The following is a 16786-nucleotide window of genomic DNA, read 5'->3' on the forward strand; positions in this document are numbered from 1 at the left end:
ACAGTGTGTCATCATATTCATATTTTAATACTGAACCAATGAGCATGAACTATAATGGCCTGCTTACAAATATGTAAACCGCAATACAGGTCATTTTAGACAATGTTAAGCAGCTACTATATACCAACTAACACCCTTTTTTTCATTGGAATATTTGAAAGAATTGGCATTCAACGCTTAATTTTGTTAATATCAAATGTTATTTTGAAGCACAACGAACTGCAATCGGGAAGATCACCAAAGACAAGTATAAAATGAAGTATATGTCTCTGGTTGCAATTTGAAATAACTCATCAGATTAAAATGAATGAACACTAACTAAAGTTAGAGGCTAATGAATACAAGGTTTTGCTTTTTCTCGTGACGAGTGATAAGAAGATTGTTGCATTGAAGTAACATTTATGCAGAGTATGTACGAAGCTTGATTGCTATATATTACCAATCCTCGGCTAAGCATCTCTGATTTCTTTGATTTCTTCATGGCATAAATCTCTCCAGTACTTTTAGCACGACATAACCTCACCTGCATTATATAAAAATGCCACGAACAAAACAAACTATTAGAATCCTAAATTTGTAATGCAATCTATCTTCATTGCGCACCTCGCCAAAGGCACCTTTTCTAATTACAGTTTAACTGCTCCAAGTCATCAATTCTAACTTTACATCTCTGCAGTCTCATATATTCAGTCTCTTGATGCTCAAAATTCCGCATCACTACCTCATTTTCTTCAGCTGAAATTTGAGCTTCTCATGCCTGCCTTAGAAGCGTTTTATGTCTGAAACAAAAGCATGATTTATTGAAGTAAACCTTATAGTTTATTTGCTTTGACTTTTTTAAGTTGAATTGATAATTATAAAATCTAAGCTCATACATCCTGAACACCATCATGAATAAGTTGTTGAAGAAAACCCCTTTACACCCATAGTACTCTGTCATTTGACCTCTGATTATTGCTTCCACCATCAAAGTCAGATTTGATATAGAATTAAAGACCCGAATAGAGAAAACAACAATCGATGATATAATCAGCAAGAGAATGATTGAGCTGAAATTTAAAACATCATTCGATTAAACACATTAACAATGTCCGAAAGTTTTTTTCCTCCGGAAGAAGCAGAACAATAAAATACACAAAGACAAAAGGCAACATCAAAACTATGAGGAAGACTAAAGAGAGTATGTAGAAAAGTGAAAGGAAGAAGAAGGCTTGGATTTACCTGTAGGCTTCACTCCAGAAGCACTCCCTGCCGTATATGAGAGTTATCGGCATCAGAGGCAGCAAACTGAAGGCCCCAGAGTTGGTTTATAAGCGAAGAAGAAAGAGTAATGATTCCCCTGGGAAATTGAGGAGGAGGGGGGAAGGGATGTGGAGAAATAGAATTAAAAACGCAATTGAAAAGCAGGGAGTTAAAAGTGAAGAATGGATTTGATTTGGAAAGGAAAAGGTACGGGTAGGGGAAATTTTCAAATTTAAGACTGAAATGAAAAAGAGAGAAAGGGTAAGGGTGAGGGGAATTTCAAAATTTGAAATTCAAATCAAAGCACTCAACAAAAGTATCCAGAAAATCTGCACCACAGAGATACACCATACATTTTTCTCAAAGCACATCATTGTAGCATGGCAGCCCCCGTCCAAACCAAGCGTGGATAACCATCTTTTGTGCGCACGTAGCCCAACGCGCACCCAGTACTGTTTATAGAACAGCGAAAATAGAGAGGAGCCGACAATGGTGGCTCGGCTTCTCTCATCGTTTCATCCTTATCCTCTTCAGATCTCATGCACCACTCTCTCCACCCTGCACATTCTCCCTTTTCGAAATGACGGTGGGGAGGCAGAAAAACCGAGGCACCAGTCGACGAGGGTAGCAGATCTACGAGATAATGCACCAGTCGATGAGGAGATAATACCGTCACATTCTTCCAACTCTCTTTGCTGGTGAGCGGCGGGAGAACACGATAGGGCTTAGGAATGATGGAGGCAAAGTCGATGATTGCAAGAAGATGGAGTCGAGTTTGCGAGGCTCCTGTTCAACGCGTGGCCGACTGTGATGCTGGAGGTGAATTTTTTTCTGTTATTATCTCGTGTTCTGGGCATTGATCTGGTATTCCATTTTTGTTTTCTCACCATTTGCAAATCTGGTTGATCTGGTCTTCCATATCTGTTATTATCTCACCATTTAAGAGATAAAAGAAAGCAAACGATCATCCCAAGGATTTTCAGAGTCACACTACCCACTGCAATCCGCCTAACCGATCAGACAAACATGACCGAACAACACTGTAGTGGTATAAATATCATCAAAATTGCTTCGAGTATATTTTGATCGTTAGTGAGCAAAAGTGACTTCTAACTCAACTAAGTTTTGTAACTGAAGTTAGAGTAAAAGTCAGTTAGTGTAATGTAATTTATGTTTAGATATATACTTTTAAAAAGTCAGTTGAAAAAATTAAAAGTTGTTTGGATGATTAATAAAAAAATTAGTTTAGTTGTAAAATGACTGAAAAGAATATAGAGTAGTACTTGAAATTTTATATTTTTAATATGGTAATAATTTAAAGAAATACGTAAAATTATTATGATAAAATATAAATAATTTATTTGTAAAATTATAAAATAAAAATATTTGTTACAAAGAAAAATTTGAAAATATATTGTAGATAATTAATTAAATATACATAATGAACAAACATGAATATAAATTAAAATTTATTTGGTCTCTAATTAAAGTAAATAAAATCACATAACTAATTAGATCATAAGCTTTACACAATTTTTTCATAAGTCAGTTAAAAAAGTTGATTCAGATTACGTTGGATAAGTCAGTTAGAAAAGTTATTTCTTTTTCATAAGTCAGTTAAAAACGAAACTCAATCCAAACAATCTTCTAAACTGTAATAAGCCACAAACCTCAGTTTCACGTTTTCCTCTGTGCTTTTGGCATTCCAGACGGCAATCCAAACAAGCCATTCGTATTATTTTTCACCTAATAAAAGAACAGTATCCCTCTTTTTTACTTCTGTGGTTGCAGACCAAACCCAATTTATGCGAGACCAAATATCACAGTTAAGATCTATAATCCCAAACCCACATTTTCCTGCTTACTGAGACCGAATACTACTCATTTAAGATCTTTAATATATAGCTTAAGATTAATTTTTTATGCCTGTTGTTCTTCCGACCTTCATCTTCTGTTCCTCATTCATTTTTCATTTTTAATTTGTCTTCTGTTTTTCCTTTTTCACTGGCCATTACTTATTTTGTTGTATACCCTGTTGAAATGAAGAAGTTGAAAATGATTCGGTGTTTCTTCATAATGTTGAGCTTTAAACACGCGCGCGCGCGCGCCCCTCTATTGCAGTGGGGTTTTGTTGGTAAGCATTCTGTCCTTTGTATCTCCATTCATTGAATATTCTTCTTTGAATGTTGTCTAAATTGTTTATTGTTTATTGCCAAGTTTGTGGGATATTGAAGTCAATTTGTACGTTTAGCTGGACTTTGAGATATTGAAGTTAATTCTCATGAAATCAGCTACTCCTCCGGTCCCTAATATAAGACCATTTAACTAATTTGATTAGATTAAGGAAGTTAGGTAAGTTAGTTAATTATAAGAAATGTGACACGTTTTTCCTAAAATACCATAATCATCTTTCTTAATACCCTCTCTTCCTCTTCTACTTGATTATGGTTGAGGGAGTATCTATAAGGGTAATTTAGAAAAAATTGAAAAATATAATAAATGGGTCTTATATTTAGGACCAAAACTAACTCAACAATTGGGTTCTATATTAAGGACCGGAGGAGTAATACCATAAAATAGTAACTTTGACTTTTAGTATTAACAGCTCTTTTTTTGGACTGCAAGTATTAACTCTTTTACATAACGTTAATTACAAAATTATTCTCTATCAATTGGGCATTATGTATGTTCAATAATATACATATAAGTCATTTCGTATTTTGTATTAACAAACTTTATAATCAATTCACAACAGTTCTTTTTCCAATTTCCAAGTAAATCTTTCTCTTTTTTTTTTTTTACAATGGAAAAGGCAAGCAAAAGCTTGAAAAGGGGGGAGACTAAGACTCCTACAAAAGACCCGAAGTCAGACACGAAGTTTTGTCTTCCAAAAACATCTTCCTGCATCCATCAGGAATCTCCCATCTCAGCACCATCCCCATTGATCCTCTAGGGCCTGTTTGGGTATCCCCAAACCGTGGTTTCAGAAGCACTTTTCCGCAAAACGAGATAATCTCCTCCACATATTTACTTCGTAATCCGTAAAAGCACTTCTGAAACCATGGTTTGGTTTCTATCCAAACACACCCTATGTCCTTCTCGGGCCATGAAATCCGCGCACTTAATATGGGTCCGACTTGTGTGATGAATCTGAACATTTCTCTCCTCGAAAGCCATGTCTCTTATCTCCGTTATGAGGTCTCTCTGTGAGTGTTCCCCGACATAGTCTCTCATAAGTAAATTAACCGCTTCAATAGAGTCTGTGAAAACCAAAACCTGTTCAGCTGAGAGGTTTCTTCCTAGCTGGAGCCCCGCGTGTATCGCCTGTAACTCTGCTTCCAGAGTTGAGCATATACCTAAATTCTTATGGAAACCCACGATCCAGTTGGCATTTGAGTCTCTGATGACTCCACCGCACGCCGCTTGTTGATGCATCCAAACCGAGCCATCCACATCGATTCGGATAGCATTTACTGGTGGTGGTGTCCAATGTTCCTCCCTGTATCCTAGCTTGCCGAATACTCGATGCTTAAATTCATTGTTGATGACGCCTTCCATCAGCATGTAGTAACATTTGTGCAGCATTTCCTTCGGTGATGATGTATGCCCTTCAAAAACAAACTTGCACCGTGTTGTCCAAAGTAGCCAGCAGGCTAAGCTGAAGACTCGCATCCAAGGATACTTGCTAACACTTCCTCTGCCTGGGTTATGCACAGCGTTCCAGTTAAGCCAAACCTGCAAAGAGCCAGTATAAAAACTAGAAAAATAGTTAGGATGAATAATAAGCTTCCAAAGATCTTTTGCTCTCTCACAATCTCTCAAGTAAATCTTTCTCTATATTAAGCACTTATTAAAGGTATGTTTGGATTAGTGGTAGAAAAAGTAACTTATTTGCAATCTAACTTTTAGAAAAATGAGATTGGGTAAAAGTTAAATTGAGTAATGTGATTTATATTTGGATTGACTTTTATAAATAAGTTAGTTTGTGAAAGTAAGTTGTTTAGACTATGACTGAATAAGTCATTTTAGTTTGTAAAAGTACCAAAATGAGTATCACTTTTATTAAATAATGAAAAGTTAAAAAAATAATCAATTTACATAATATAATTATTTTAAATTATTTATAAGCTCCGGTTCATCTCATATATATATTTTTATTTTTTATCAATTATTATGAGGGTATATTTGAAAATAAAAGTATATTTCTAATTTATTTATTATTTTTAACTAATTTTAACTGATTTTTTTATTATCTACAAATCAGTTATTTGAGAATTATAATAAGAATAAAAAGAGGTAGTAAATTTTTTAACTTTTTTTCTCTCTATGTTTCAAAAGCCATAAGTCATAAGCAGCTGATTTTTACTTGTAGTTTATTGTAGTTTTTTATACTAAAGTGATATTGCTCAATTACCAACCCAAACATTATAAATTGTTCAAACGTGCTCGTGGTTAAAGAAAAGTAGCTTATTGGCCCAAAAACGCTGAGCCCAATAGGCTCTAAACTATCACTTTTTCACAACAGAGCCATTTTTCAATATTGTTAGCTTTTAATGAAATACAAAAATTGTAAAGAAAATTTTGATTGTGATGTAAGTTTATTCATCCGCAAAATTTAGAAAGAATGTAAAATCAACAAAATTTGCATAAAGAAGTAGGTAAAACACAAAATTATCTACAGAAAAGAATAGAAATGAAGAGCGACAGTGCCTTCTTCCTATTGATAAATCAAAACAAAAGGAGATGAGAAAACCTTGTTCTTCTTGTCATTTCAGTAACATTGGCAAGTCCTTGCCGAAGATTACAGATCAATGAGACAAGCAAAATCATGTTACTTGCTTTTTAAGAATTTTGTGGTTTTTAATTAAATGTAATTGTCTCTTAACAGTCCTCAAATGTTATTATCCACCGAAATTTTTAGTACGCACAAGGTCAATCGTACGTGAGTCAACGGTCAACGGTTTCAGGATATGTCTTCACCTTCTTCTCATTTTTTCACTGTTTGCTTCTCCAGAGTTCAGAGTTCTTAATTATTCTCCTTAATTATGTCTTCGCCCTCTCCGCCGTCTATACCTCAAGAGTCCCGGCCGTGCCGCCGCCTCGTGTCCCACAGTGATGAACACTCTATAGTGTTGCCACCGTCTACCTCGCCATCTGTAACCTCGCCGTCTCCCTCGCCGCCTGCTTACGAACGAGCCGGATCACAGCCAGGCGATCTATTACTGGGGGCTTTGCTTAGCTCGCTGATGACTCCGTTGCTGCTGACTTTGGTGCTTGGTGTCTTTTACGTATGGAGAAAGAGGAGGCACTCACCACAACCACCAAACCAACCATCAGCTCGTAAACCCTTTCTGCTTTCCTCTCTTTTAATTTAAGCATTTCGGTTTGCAATCCACAATATAGGGTCCGGTCCCTCTTCTTTGTTTTATTTAATTTAACATTTACACTTAGTTAATTAGCATATCATTTTACATTTCCTTTATATATTAGACCTATATTAAAACATTATTTTATTTTACATTTCCTGTGTTTCTTGGATCATTTATGAACAGGCGGCTAAAAGAAATAATCTTTTTCACTACTAATAGAAATGATAACAGGTTGATTTGGTCAGATGATACACCAAAAAGCAAACAAATTAAATCAGCCCACATCTAACAGATCGAAGTGACAGACATAAACTCTTTTTATAATAACCTCATGCTTTATGATTAACGACAAACAATTAAATAAGTGGGTAGGGCATGGCTCTCTCTCTCTCTCTCTATATATATATATATATATATAATAATATCCCCATCGGGTTTGATTATATTATAAAATTTTATTATTTAATCTTTCCTCACATTTATCGGTTTCTTTTGAATAGCTAAAAGCATGATTCAAAGCATATTATTTTAACATTTAAAATTTTTAGATACTTTTTTCTATAAACATTTATAAACACATTTAGTCAATTATATGTTTATTAAAAAAATTATTCAAATTTCTAGTCAAGTTTTTTATATCTACGTTAACTAAATTATTTCTACTTCTATGCCAATATGATTAAAAAAAATAAAGGAATAATCTTTTGCAAAAAAAAAAAATTAAATAAAATAAAAAGAAAAAACAGTTAAATTCTTCAAAATAATTTGAACTAAAACTGAGGATTAAATATGATGAAGGGTAGATAAAAGGGATGTCCATGTGGTTAAGGCAAAATGTAAGGAATGTTAGAATATTTTACTCTAAATTTTACTATGGACAAAACATATGTCAATTTGCTTTTATTAATTAGATCAAGTTCATGTGTGAATTTATAAAAGCATACGTATATTTTAATAATTTATAATAGCAACATAACTTGATCTAACAGATATAAAAAACCTGACCTAAATTTTATCCTTATACTATACATACATATATATATATATATATATATATGAACATACATACATAAATACATAGCTGCATACATGTGTGTGCATATCTATTTTTGATTGTTGATGTCACCTTCTCTTGCAGCTGAAGAGGTTGCAGTTTCACTTCTACCATCTTCCATTGCCTTTGAACACTCACCGGGCACATTTACATATGAAGAATTAGAATTGGCAACAGATGAATCTCAGAGTCAAATTTTCTGGGCCAAGGTGGTTTTGGCACCGTCCATAAAGGAATCCTTCCTCAAAATAATCAAAGTGTAGCCGTTAAGCAGCAAAAATCTGGAAGCAGACAGGGAATGCAAGAGTTCCAGACTGAAGTGCAGGTCATTAGTAGAGTCCATCACAGACATCTTGTTTCCCTTGTTGGCTACTGCATTGCTGAATCTCAAAAGACTTTGATGCTTGTTTATGAGTTTGTCCCTAATAAAACCCTAGAGTTCCACCTCCACGGTATGATTTAGGGCCTGTTTCACAATGTTGTAGATTTCTGTAGGTTTTTTTATGACTCTTTTAGCTGTTGGTATATGGGGAAATCACTAGTCAGGTCCCAAATAAAGAATATAATCACTAAAAATTTTCAATAATAAATGAGCAGTTTGGAACTTCTTGTTATTTTCTGCACGAGAACTTATCTTTCACTAGTTTTGAAACTTTATAGTAATTATATTTCTTTTTTGAGATCACAATGTGATTTCCCCTTGATAAATCATAAAATATTGTTAAAAGGGAATTATCATAACATGTATATGTAGAGGAAATTAGGAAAACGTAATGGTACACACACTCTTCACTTTTCTCAACAGTATGTAGATATGTTAAACATGGATAGGAATGTTTCGAAGCTCTTGGAATCTCTAAGTGTTGGAATATCCCTATTTATAGCATAATGAGAAGGTCCCTTTATAGCTCTTATAAAAGAAGTCTACGCGCTTTGCTTCCATGCACATATCAGAATTTGAACAAAAAGGAAAAATGATGTACGTAAATTTTATAAGTTTGTTCATAATGGTGCAAATTATATCTTGGCCAGTCTTGGCTGTAAAGATACCATAATGGATATATATGTGCAATCATTCAGGAAAAGATACAGAAGCTGTGGACTGGTCAACAAGGATGAAAATTGCAAATGGCTCTGCAAAAGGATTGGCATATCTGCATGAAGACTGTGAGTTTAGTTACTTGATATAATATCCAGTATAAATAAAGAAAACTTATTTCACTTATTACTCATAGAAGTTTTACTTTTTCAGTCCAATAACGTTTGTTACGTTGCAGGTGAACCCAAAATCATACATCGTGACATCAAGGCAGCTAACATTCTTATTGATAACAATTTTGAGCCAAAGGCAGGTCTCTCATTGTATAACCCTGACTCTGTCTTTAATGAAGATATCAACTAACATTATTCCACTTTCTCTGCATCAAATGCTTTCCCTGCACTAAAAGAATCGATTCAAATATCTTGGGGACTTGTTCATCTTCCCACTTGGCACTTGATATCAGACACTAATATCTATAAAGAGAAATAACGCGTGCCTATTGTATCTATTAATCAGATTTCAGATTTTGGACTTGCCAAACTTTCATCAGACACTGATACCCATGTCACCACAGCTCGAATAAAAGGAACCTTTGGGTAAGTCTTACATACAGTCTTATATTATCTAACTTCTCGTCTGCCTCTCGATGAAGTCCGTGGATTTCCGTTAGATAATACGTTTCTTTGAATTACCTTCTTTCACCATTAACTCTTTCTTTTCATATTCATGCATAAATTTCTGTTTTCATTGAATTCAGATACTTGGCTCCAGAATATGCATCCAGCGGGAGACTCACAGAGAAGGCAGATGTCTTCTCCTTTGGTGTTGTGCTCTTGGAGTTGATTACTGGAACGAAAACCTGTTCTTGAAACTGGGTCTTCTACGCAAGGTAGCCTGGCTGAGGGGGTATGTGCTGTGCTTTATTATTATTTTTCCTTTTCGATCTTAGGTTTATGTTCGAATTTTTTGCTTAAAAAGGAATGGATCTCATTGATAGATATATGATAATACAAGCAAGGCCGTTACTCTCCACGGCATTGGATAATCGAAATTTTGAGCTTCTTGCTCATCCGAAGTTGCAGAATAATTACAACTCCGAAGAGATGTTTCGCATGGCTTCTTGTGCTCTAAATTGTGTGCGCCCCTCAGCAGATCGTCGTCCTCGAATGAGCCAGGTTAGCGAACCAATTCTTAAAATCTGTGTTTTTTCTGTTCAAAACTAAAAGAAGTTGAATTACTTGCGACATTTCTAATTCTAACAGTAGTGAAGCCCGAGGCCTCTATGACAGTAGATATCATTATCCTTGTTCTTAATACAGCTTCTTTTTTACCCCTGCGTCCTAAATTATGTAACAAAGATATAGATTTATTCACCTTCTTGGCTTGTTAATTCTTCCATATCACTAATCATTTCCCATCTATTGTTGAAAAGCTTGTTAAAGTAGTCACCCCATCTGTCTCTGATATCTTCATCTGAAATCAAAACTTTCCATCCTTAATACATCTAATCAGTCCAAAATCTTGATTTCCTTTCCCTATACTTGAAAATTTTGAATATCTCTCTGAATTTGACGTCTACGAACTCGTTATGGGGTGATATTGTCGTAGAACGCCTAATAACTTTTAGGATGACCATTTTGCGAATTGATTTTCTAAACCAAAATACCCATATATATAAAAGATTAAATTTAATGACATGAAGCTGTCTGCAGGTAGTTGATGCTTTAGAAGGAAAGAGTCATCTGGATAATCGGGACGAGGTAAACCCACAAGGCGGCGGCGAACTTAGTACAAATGGCATTAGACGGAGTTTGAAGCCACCAAAATGCTTGAGAGAACTTGGAATGTGAAGGGCTGCTTGGTGATTTTAAATATCTATATATATTTTCCAGACTGGGTGCATATTTTAATTGCTTTTTATTCCGGGAAACTTTAGTCAAACAATATGGATAATTTTTATGTAAAATACGGAGTGATAATTGAAGTAAAATTAAATAAAAGAAAGAAGAGGGAGAAGAGCTGGGATATTAATAAACACAGGTTGGAATTTTCTTCACCCATAATGATCCATGTCTGAGCTGGGTGTGGGAGTGGGGTTAGTGAAATAAAAACCAAGAATGAAGGGGACGGGTATGGCTGGAAGCTGAGAAAATTGGATTATCAAGAGAGTATTATTGCACCGATGACTTTGGGCCTACGGTGGGCAAAAGTGAAGATATATATATATATATTTATATATAGACGCAACAGAAAGAAGACCTGGAGTGTGGAATGATTTTGGACTCTTCTCCCTCTGCGTATCCGAATATTATCCATTCGAATCTATGTAAAAGTACTTTAAAAAAAAAATCAAAACTCTTTTTTATCGGGTTTTTCATTGGAGCCATTGAAGCTATAAAGTCCACGATATTAATTTTTTGTACTCCATTATTTTCTTAAAACTTCAATAACAAGTAAGTAATATGAATTTGTTGTTATTTCTTGCACTGAAATTTGTTATTGAACGTTGTGAACTTGTTATGAGGTTTTTTTAATAATTACGTTCTTTTTAAAAATGTCCGTAATGATTTTTCAAATTTGAGTGGTGCTTGGTCCATGAGTTGTTAATTGTTGTTGGGGGTTAAATGTTAGGATTCCCGTTCGCTTTTTTTGTGCGGTCCAAGCCAACCCATTGCACACGTTCATTCGTGCGCCCAAATTCCTTTTATTAATTGTGAGAGAAAGGCCCAAAACTATCATTTGGATCATAAGATCTAGTTAGTGACAATATAGAAGACAGATACTGAAATTATGAAAAAAAGAGAGTAATTAAAAAAATTGACTCAAAAGATACCTTAAGATCAGTAAAATATTACATAAAAAATCACTTTAATTAGGACGCTGATCGGTGAGTGAGTGAGTGCGTGCTATTAAGAAAACGAAAAAGTATTTGACGTTGCTCATTTCTTCAAAACAAAACCCTCGTAACAGCACAATAAAAAACAATAGAAATTTTGTCGGGAACTAAATATTAACGTTGTAAGAAATAGATAGGGAAAACCATATTAGAGGTACTTATACTTTTTTTCAATTTTCAATTTGGTACCTATGTGTTTTTTGTTCTTAACTAAATCTTTATTTTTCCTCTATTAACATCATTAATTCTTATATAGAGACTAAAAATATCAATAGAACAAAGTTATAAGAGCTAATGTTGCTAAAAAGATAAAATTAAATGTTTAATTAAAGAGGAAAAAACACATAGGTACCAATTAAAAATTGAGAGAAAGTATAGGTACCTTCAATATGGTTTTCCCAAATAGATATTACTTTGATCTTTAATATAAAAACTAGTTTGATTTTCAATTTACTCCAAAATATAAGATTCCAGTCCACTTTATTTCTCATATTTATCTATTTTTTTAAATAGTTATTATAGTAGTTGCATATGTTAAAGTTTTAATCAACTTTATTTCTTATATTTATTTGTTTAACGTTGTAAGAAATAGATAATACTTTTGATCTTTAATAATAGCTATTTTTTTAAAATAATTATTTAAAGATTTTAAATCTAAACCGTCAAATAAAATATAGACAGTTCAAATTTGATGAGTTTAGAATACTCATCAAAGTAATGTGTATTGAAACTGGTTCCCAATGGGCACCACTAGATCTTAATCAATAATACGAGTTCAGCGTTATGATAATGTAACAGTGATATGTTGGATACACAAACTCTATATTTATGACTTAACCCTTTCACTTTATGCTAAAAAAGTTTAACAAGAATAGTTATAATTTTAACAGTAGCTCGCCTAAATCTTTAAAGAATGAGAAAAAGAATTCTAACTCAACCTGAATTCATGATCTATGTACGCCTCAAAATAAGCAGGGGAATACAGCAATGCAATAAAAAATATATTATAAAAATTTTAAGAGTAATTAACAGATAACAATAATATACAATGTAACGTAGTTGAAACAGTTATTGATGCCAGCTCTCCGTGTGATCAGGTAAAGTTGAAGTAGTTTCAAGTCCAGCGTCACGAGTTGCTTCTGGCCTTGTATTAGGGCCTCAAACATTTACATATCAGGAATTAACATTGGCAACAGATGGATTCTCAAGGTCAAATTTTCTGGGCGAAGGTGGTTTTGGCATTGTCCATAAAGGAGTCCACCCCAGTAAGAATAATAAAACTGTTGCCATTAAGCAGCTTAAATCTACAATGGAAGAGGCAAAGAGGGATTTCCAGTCTGAGGCCGAGATCATTAGTCGAATCCATCACAAACGTCTTGTTTCACTTGTTGGATACTGCGTTAATGAAGTTCACAAAAAGATGATGCTTGCTTATGAGTATGTCCCAAATAAAACCTAGCGCAGCAACTGCATGGTAAGATTTGTAGCCTATTCCAATGCTCTACATTTCTCTGTTTACTAGGAAAAATCTCTCAGCATTCGCTACTGCATAATTATTGATGTTTGATGATTATTTTCATTCATATTTAACGGTTTAGAACCGTCGAATATGAAAGTATCATATATGATTAGAGAAAATGTTTATGTATGCAAATTCAGGAGAAGGCACAACACATGTAGACTGGGAAACAAGGATGAAAATTGCTGTTGGCTCTGCGCAAGGATTGAAATATCTGCATGAAGACTGTAACTTTTCTTGACCTGCCACTGTAGATTAATTTGGTTCACTATGTGTGTTACTCTTAAGATATTTGCTTCTTTCAATCCAATATTATTCTTGTTTATTTAGGTCATCCTCCAATTATACACAGTGACATCAAGGCGGACAACATTCTTCTTGACGATAATTTTGAGCCAAAGGTAGGTCTTGTACAATTGCTTATTAATTTCCAGCAAGATATGCAAATTTACATATGGCCAGTAATTGTAATAAGACAATATCTATATCAAGTCTTTATCTATTATGGCAAGTTTTCCAATCACGCACTATCATGTGTGCTATTTTTTAACATTATTAGTATTTACTAGCATTTAATTATGAACACATACACAAGATTAGGACACATATCCATACATGGTCGGAGAACTTAACACAATTAATATAAGAAATATAACCGAAGTATTTTTCATTGTAATATACCTTAATAATTTGGTTCTTATATTTTTTTTTTCTCAGTTAAAACTCAATCCCTAATTGAATATGATTTAATTCTTATAGTTTTGACTTGATCAAAATTACTTGGTCTCTAAATTTTGGCTTAAAGCAACTCAATCCTTATTATTTTACCAGTTTAAAACATTGGCTCCAAGAATTCAAGAAATAGCTTTAGTTCTTCTTTTCTTGTTGAAATATAGGTACTGATACAACTATAAGGAATGGATTACGTCGAGCTAACGTTTAAGGGTTAAGTTTTAATGAAATAAAAAATTATAAGGATTGAAGCTTTATGAGCCAAAGTTTAAAAATTAAATTTTAGCTGAGTTAAATCTATAGGGGCCAAATGATTAATTTTTCCTTTATACTTAAAAAACAAATTTTGATGTTGACTTAACAAGGAGAAAATTGGGAGAGTTCCCAGCTCTCTCTATCATTAAACCCTATCTTTAATAAGGCACATCAACTAAGTCAAATTAGTTGACTTTCTATTTATCAGATATTTTTCCTGCTCTAACGTAGAATCAGTTCAAATATATCAATATATGTAATATGGATGACAAATTAATATGTGCTTCTATCTATATATATTTATCAGGTTGTAGATTTTGGACTCGCCAGATTGCTGTTAGAGGCCTATATCATGACTCAAGTAATGGGAACTAAGGGTTCAGTCTTAATCTTTTATTCTCACTATTAATTATAAGTACATGGATTCGCACTGGATATATATTCAGTAGTGCTTATTTCAATATTTATGAAATTCTGAAATTTCATTGAACACAGGTACGTTGCTCCAGAATTTGCTATGAGCGGCAATTACTCTGAGAAGTCGGATCTATTTTTCTTTGGCAATGTGCTTTTAGAGCTGATTACAGGACGAAAACCTGCTAATGATCCTGAGAAGTACCCAAAAGGCAGTTTGTATGAGTGGGTCTGTACTGTACTACTTAAGAATATTTCTCTTTTATATAACATCGCACTATTATATGTTCTTCGATAGATAGGTTATTTTATTTCCTAACTACATCCAACAGCGTGATCCTATCTATGGATGCACATAGAAAATAACATGATCCTACTTTATCTCCTAACGTGATGACTTCATTGATAGAAGAGTGATAACTGTAGTGGACTGGTACTTGCATATATACGTTAAAAATCACAGGCGACAACGTTGTTGTCGGAAACTTTGAGAAACAGAAACTTTGAGGAGCTTGCTGATGCATGGTTGCGCGGAAAGTACGACCCGGCAGAGATGTTTCGAATGGTTTCTTGTGCTGCTAATTGCGTTCGCCATTCAGCCGACCGTCGTCCTCGAAGGAGCGAGGTTAGTGCCCACAAATTATAAATTTTTTGTTTCCCTTCTAAAGAAATTTATTTGGACTGGATTCTCTTATGAAATTGATTTTTTTTTTTTAAAAAAGTATGATAACACACACACACAAGGGAGTCGTTGATGTAAAACAAATCGTATGTGAAAATCATTAAACCAAAATACATATCCAATCCTACCGTATACGGAGCAGCAGGTAGTGGATGACTTAAATATATAAATATGTATCACCATAGTTATGTGATTGGGAATAGTGAACCTCAAATCCCTTGTGATCTCTAATAGAGATAACTCACACATAGTTATCATTTAGAAGGCAGTCTTCATCCTTTTTAAAAGGTATTTGTTTAGTTTCAAGAGTATTAAATATGTTTTCCATACATGCCTATATTATAAAAGTAGCATGGGAGAGAATAAATTAATATGATGATGGAGTTTGGTGCAGTTAAAAAGTTAAAATCTTGTGTAAAGTTAAAGGGACTAAATGTATAATTTAGTCTTCTAGATAATACATATTTATTACAAATAATTAACTTAACTAATTTTTTAATATATGTAAATTAGTTAATTAGGCCTTATATTAAATACAAAATGTAGTAGTAATAATATCTAACAGGTGGTTAAAGCTTTAGAAGGAGTGATTTCGCTGGACAATGATTTGACGGGGGACCCCGCCGCAATACGTCGAGGGGAAGCATACGCGGAGACGTTGAGAAGGATGGTAGCAGGATCAGGTAGCACGCCGCTCCCATCCGATCAATGATCACCACCTCGAGGATTAGTTCTGATCGATGGCTCCAAAATATCCACATAATTATGAATTTAAATTGTGTGATTTCTATTTGTTTTGATTATGGTAATTTCCTTGAACTTCCGTAAGCTGTATGTTGTGTTGGAATTTTTTTTTTTGATGAATTAATTAATATATATGTGGGTTTGTCATAAATTAAATAACTATTTGGTAAATTATTACGTTTAAGCAAATAGAGGTTCCCCACTAGACTAATAATAATATCTGAATATAACCATCAAGGAATATGGTCACCTTTGCAATTATCTAAAGGGAAATTTGTGAATAAATCCCAAATATATGAGACTTGTATTCCCACAAATTTGGAAAACAAAAAGCCTACTCTCAAGTATTTTGTGATGACTTGATTGCGATTAATTTTTCCTGTGAAATAACACAAATGCCATTGAATTCATCCTCTTTAACTGACATTGGTCGACCGTTGGTGGCCGTTAACCGGTCATCGATTCAAAATAAAAAAATTTAAAGCTACAACGTACTTGAAGATGGTAGTGCAATGTATGAATTGTTCTTCCCTCAAAATTAGGAGCAAAATTAATTCTAATGTTTACAGGTTTTAGTGAATCTAGTAAACACACAAGAAAAGTGTAATGTCAAGACATTCTCTAGAAATTGGAATTAGGAGCAATACTAGATCTTTCACTTAATTAGTTCCTCATCGACATTAGAATCAATCAATTATACCTAAAAAATCCCTTTAAACTTGTGCAATCACTCCTTTCATCTTTTTTAATAAAAAAAACATTTGACTAAATCACATGGTTCTAGGAGGAAGAGAGAATGAGGAAATGAATGAATGGTGCTTCAAAAAATGAGATCAT

The 16786-nt window shown here is 33.7% G+C and overlaps 1 protein-coding gene, 1 long non-coding RNA gene and 1 pseudogene across 2 annotated transcripts; 2 read left to right on the plus strand and 1 right to left on the minus strand.

The window, feature by feature from the left end:
* Positions 1–279: 279 nt before the first annotated feature.
* Positions 280–1930, minus strand: LOC114728981 (uncharacterized). Its single transcript, XR_003738700.1, has 3 exons — positions 1222–1930; positions 722–779; positions 280–523 (listed from the first exon to the last, which is right to left on the minus strand). It is a non-coding gene; the product is annotated as an uncharacterized LOC114728981 (long non-coding RNA).
* Positions 1931–6287: 4357 nt separating this feature from the next.
* LOC114728965 (proline-rich receptor-like protein kinase PERK1) lies at positions 6288–10557 on the plus strand (annotated as a pseudogene).
* A 2355-nt stretch (positions 10558–12912) lies between these two features.
* Positions 12913–15917, plus strand: LOC114728966 (proline-rich receptor-like protein kinase PERK1). Its single transcript, XM_028915909.1, has 8 exons — positions 12913–12976; positions 13063–13077; positions 13263–13349; positions 13453–13523; positions 14417–14486; positions 14604–14752; positions 14987–15148; positions 15771–15917. The coding sequence occupies exons 1-8, from the start codon at positions 12913–12915 to the stop codon at positions 15915–15917; spliced, it is 765 nt and encodes a 254-aa protein (XP_028771742.1).
* The last annotated feature ends 869 nt before the right edge of the window (positions 15918–16786 follow it).

This window comes from Neltuma alba, unplaced genomic scaffold, assembly GCF_004799145.2.
Source record: "Neltuma alba isolate B1F8T4 unplaced genomic scaffold, ASM479914v2 tig00012586_pilon, whole genome shotgun sequence".
In the NCBI taxonomy this organism is placed as follows: domain Eukaryota; kingdom Viridiplantae; phylum Streptophyta; class Magnoliopsida; order Fabales; family Fabaceae; genus Neltuma; species Neltuma alba.

Bases quoted from the DNA above. Each gene is read 5' to 3' on its own strand.
- LOC114728966 (XM_028915909.1), top strand. From the start codon at position 12,913: ATGGAAGAGGCAAAGAGGGATTTCCAGTCTGAGGCCGAGATCATTAGT. The intron at 13,350-13,452 runs GTAACTTTTCTT...TTGTTTATTTAG, and splicing joins GAAATATCTGCATGAAGACT to GTCATCCTCCAATTATACAC. The intron at 13,524-14,416 runs GTAGGTCTTGTA...TATATTTATCAG, and splicing joins ACGATAATTTTGAGCCAAAG to GTTGTAGATTTTGGACTCGC.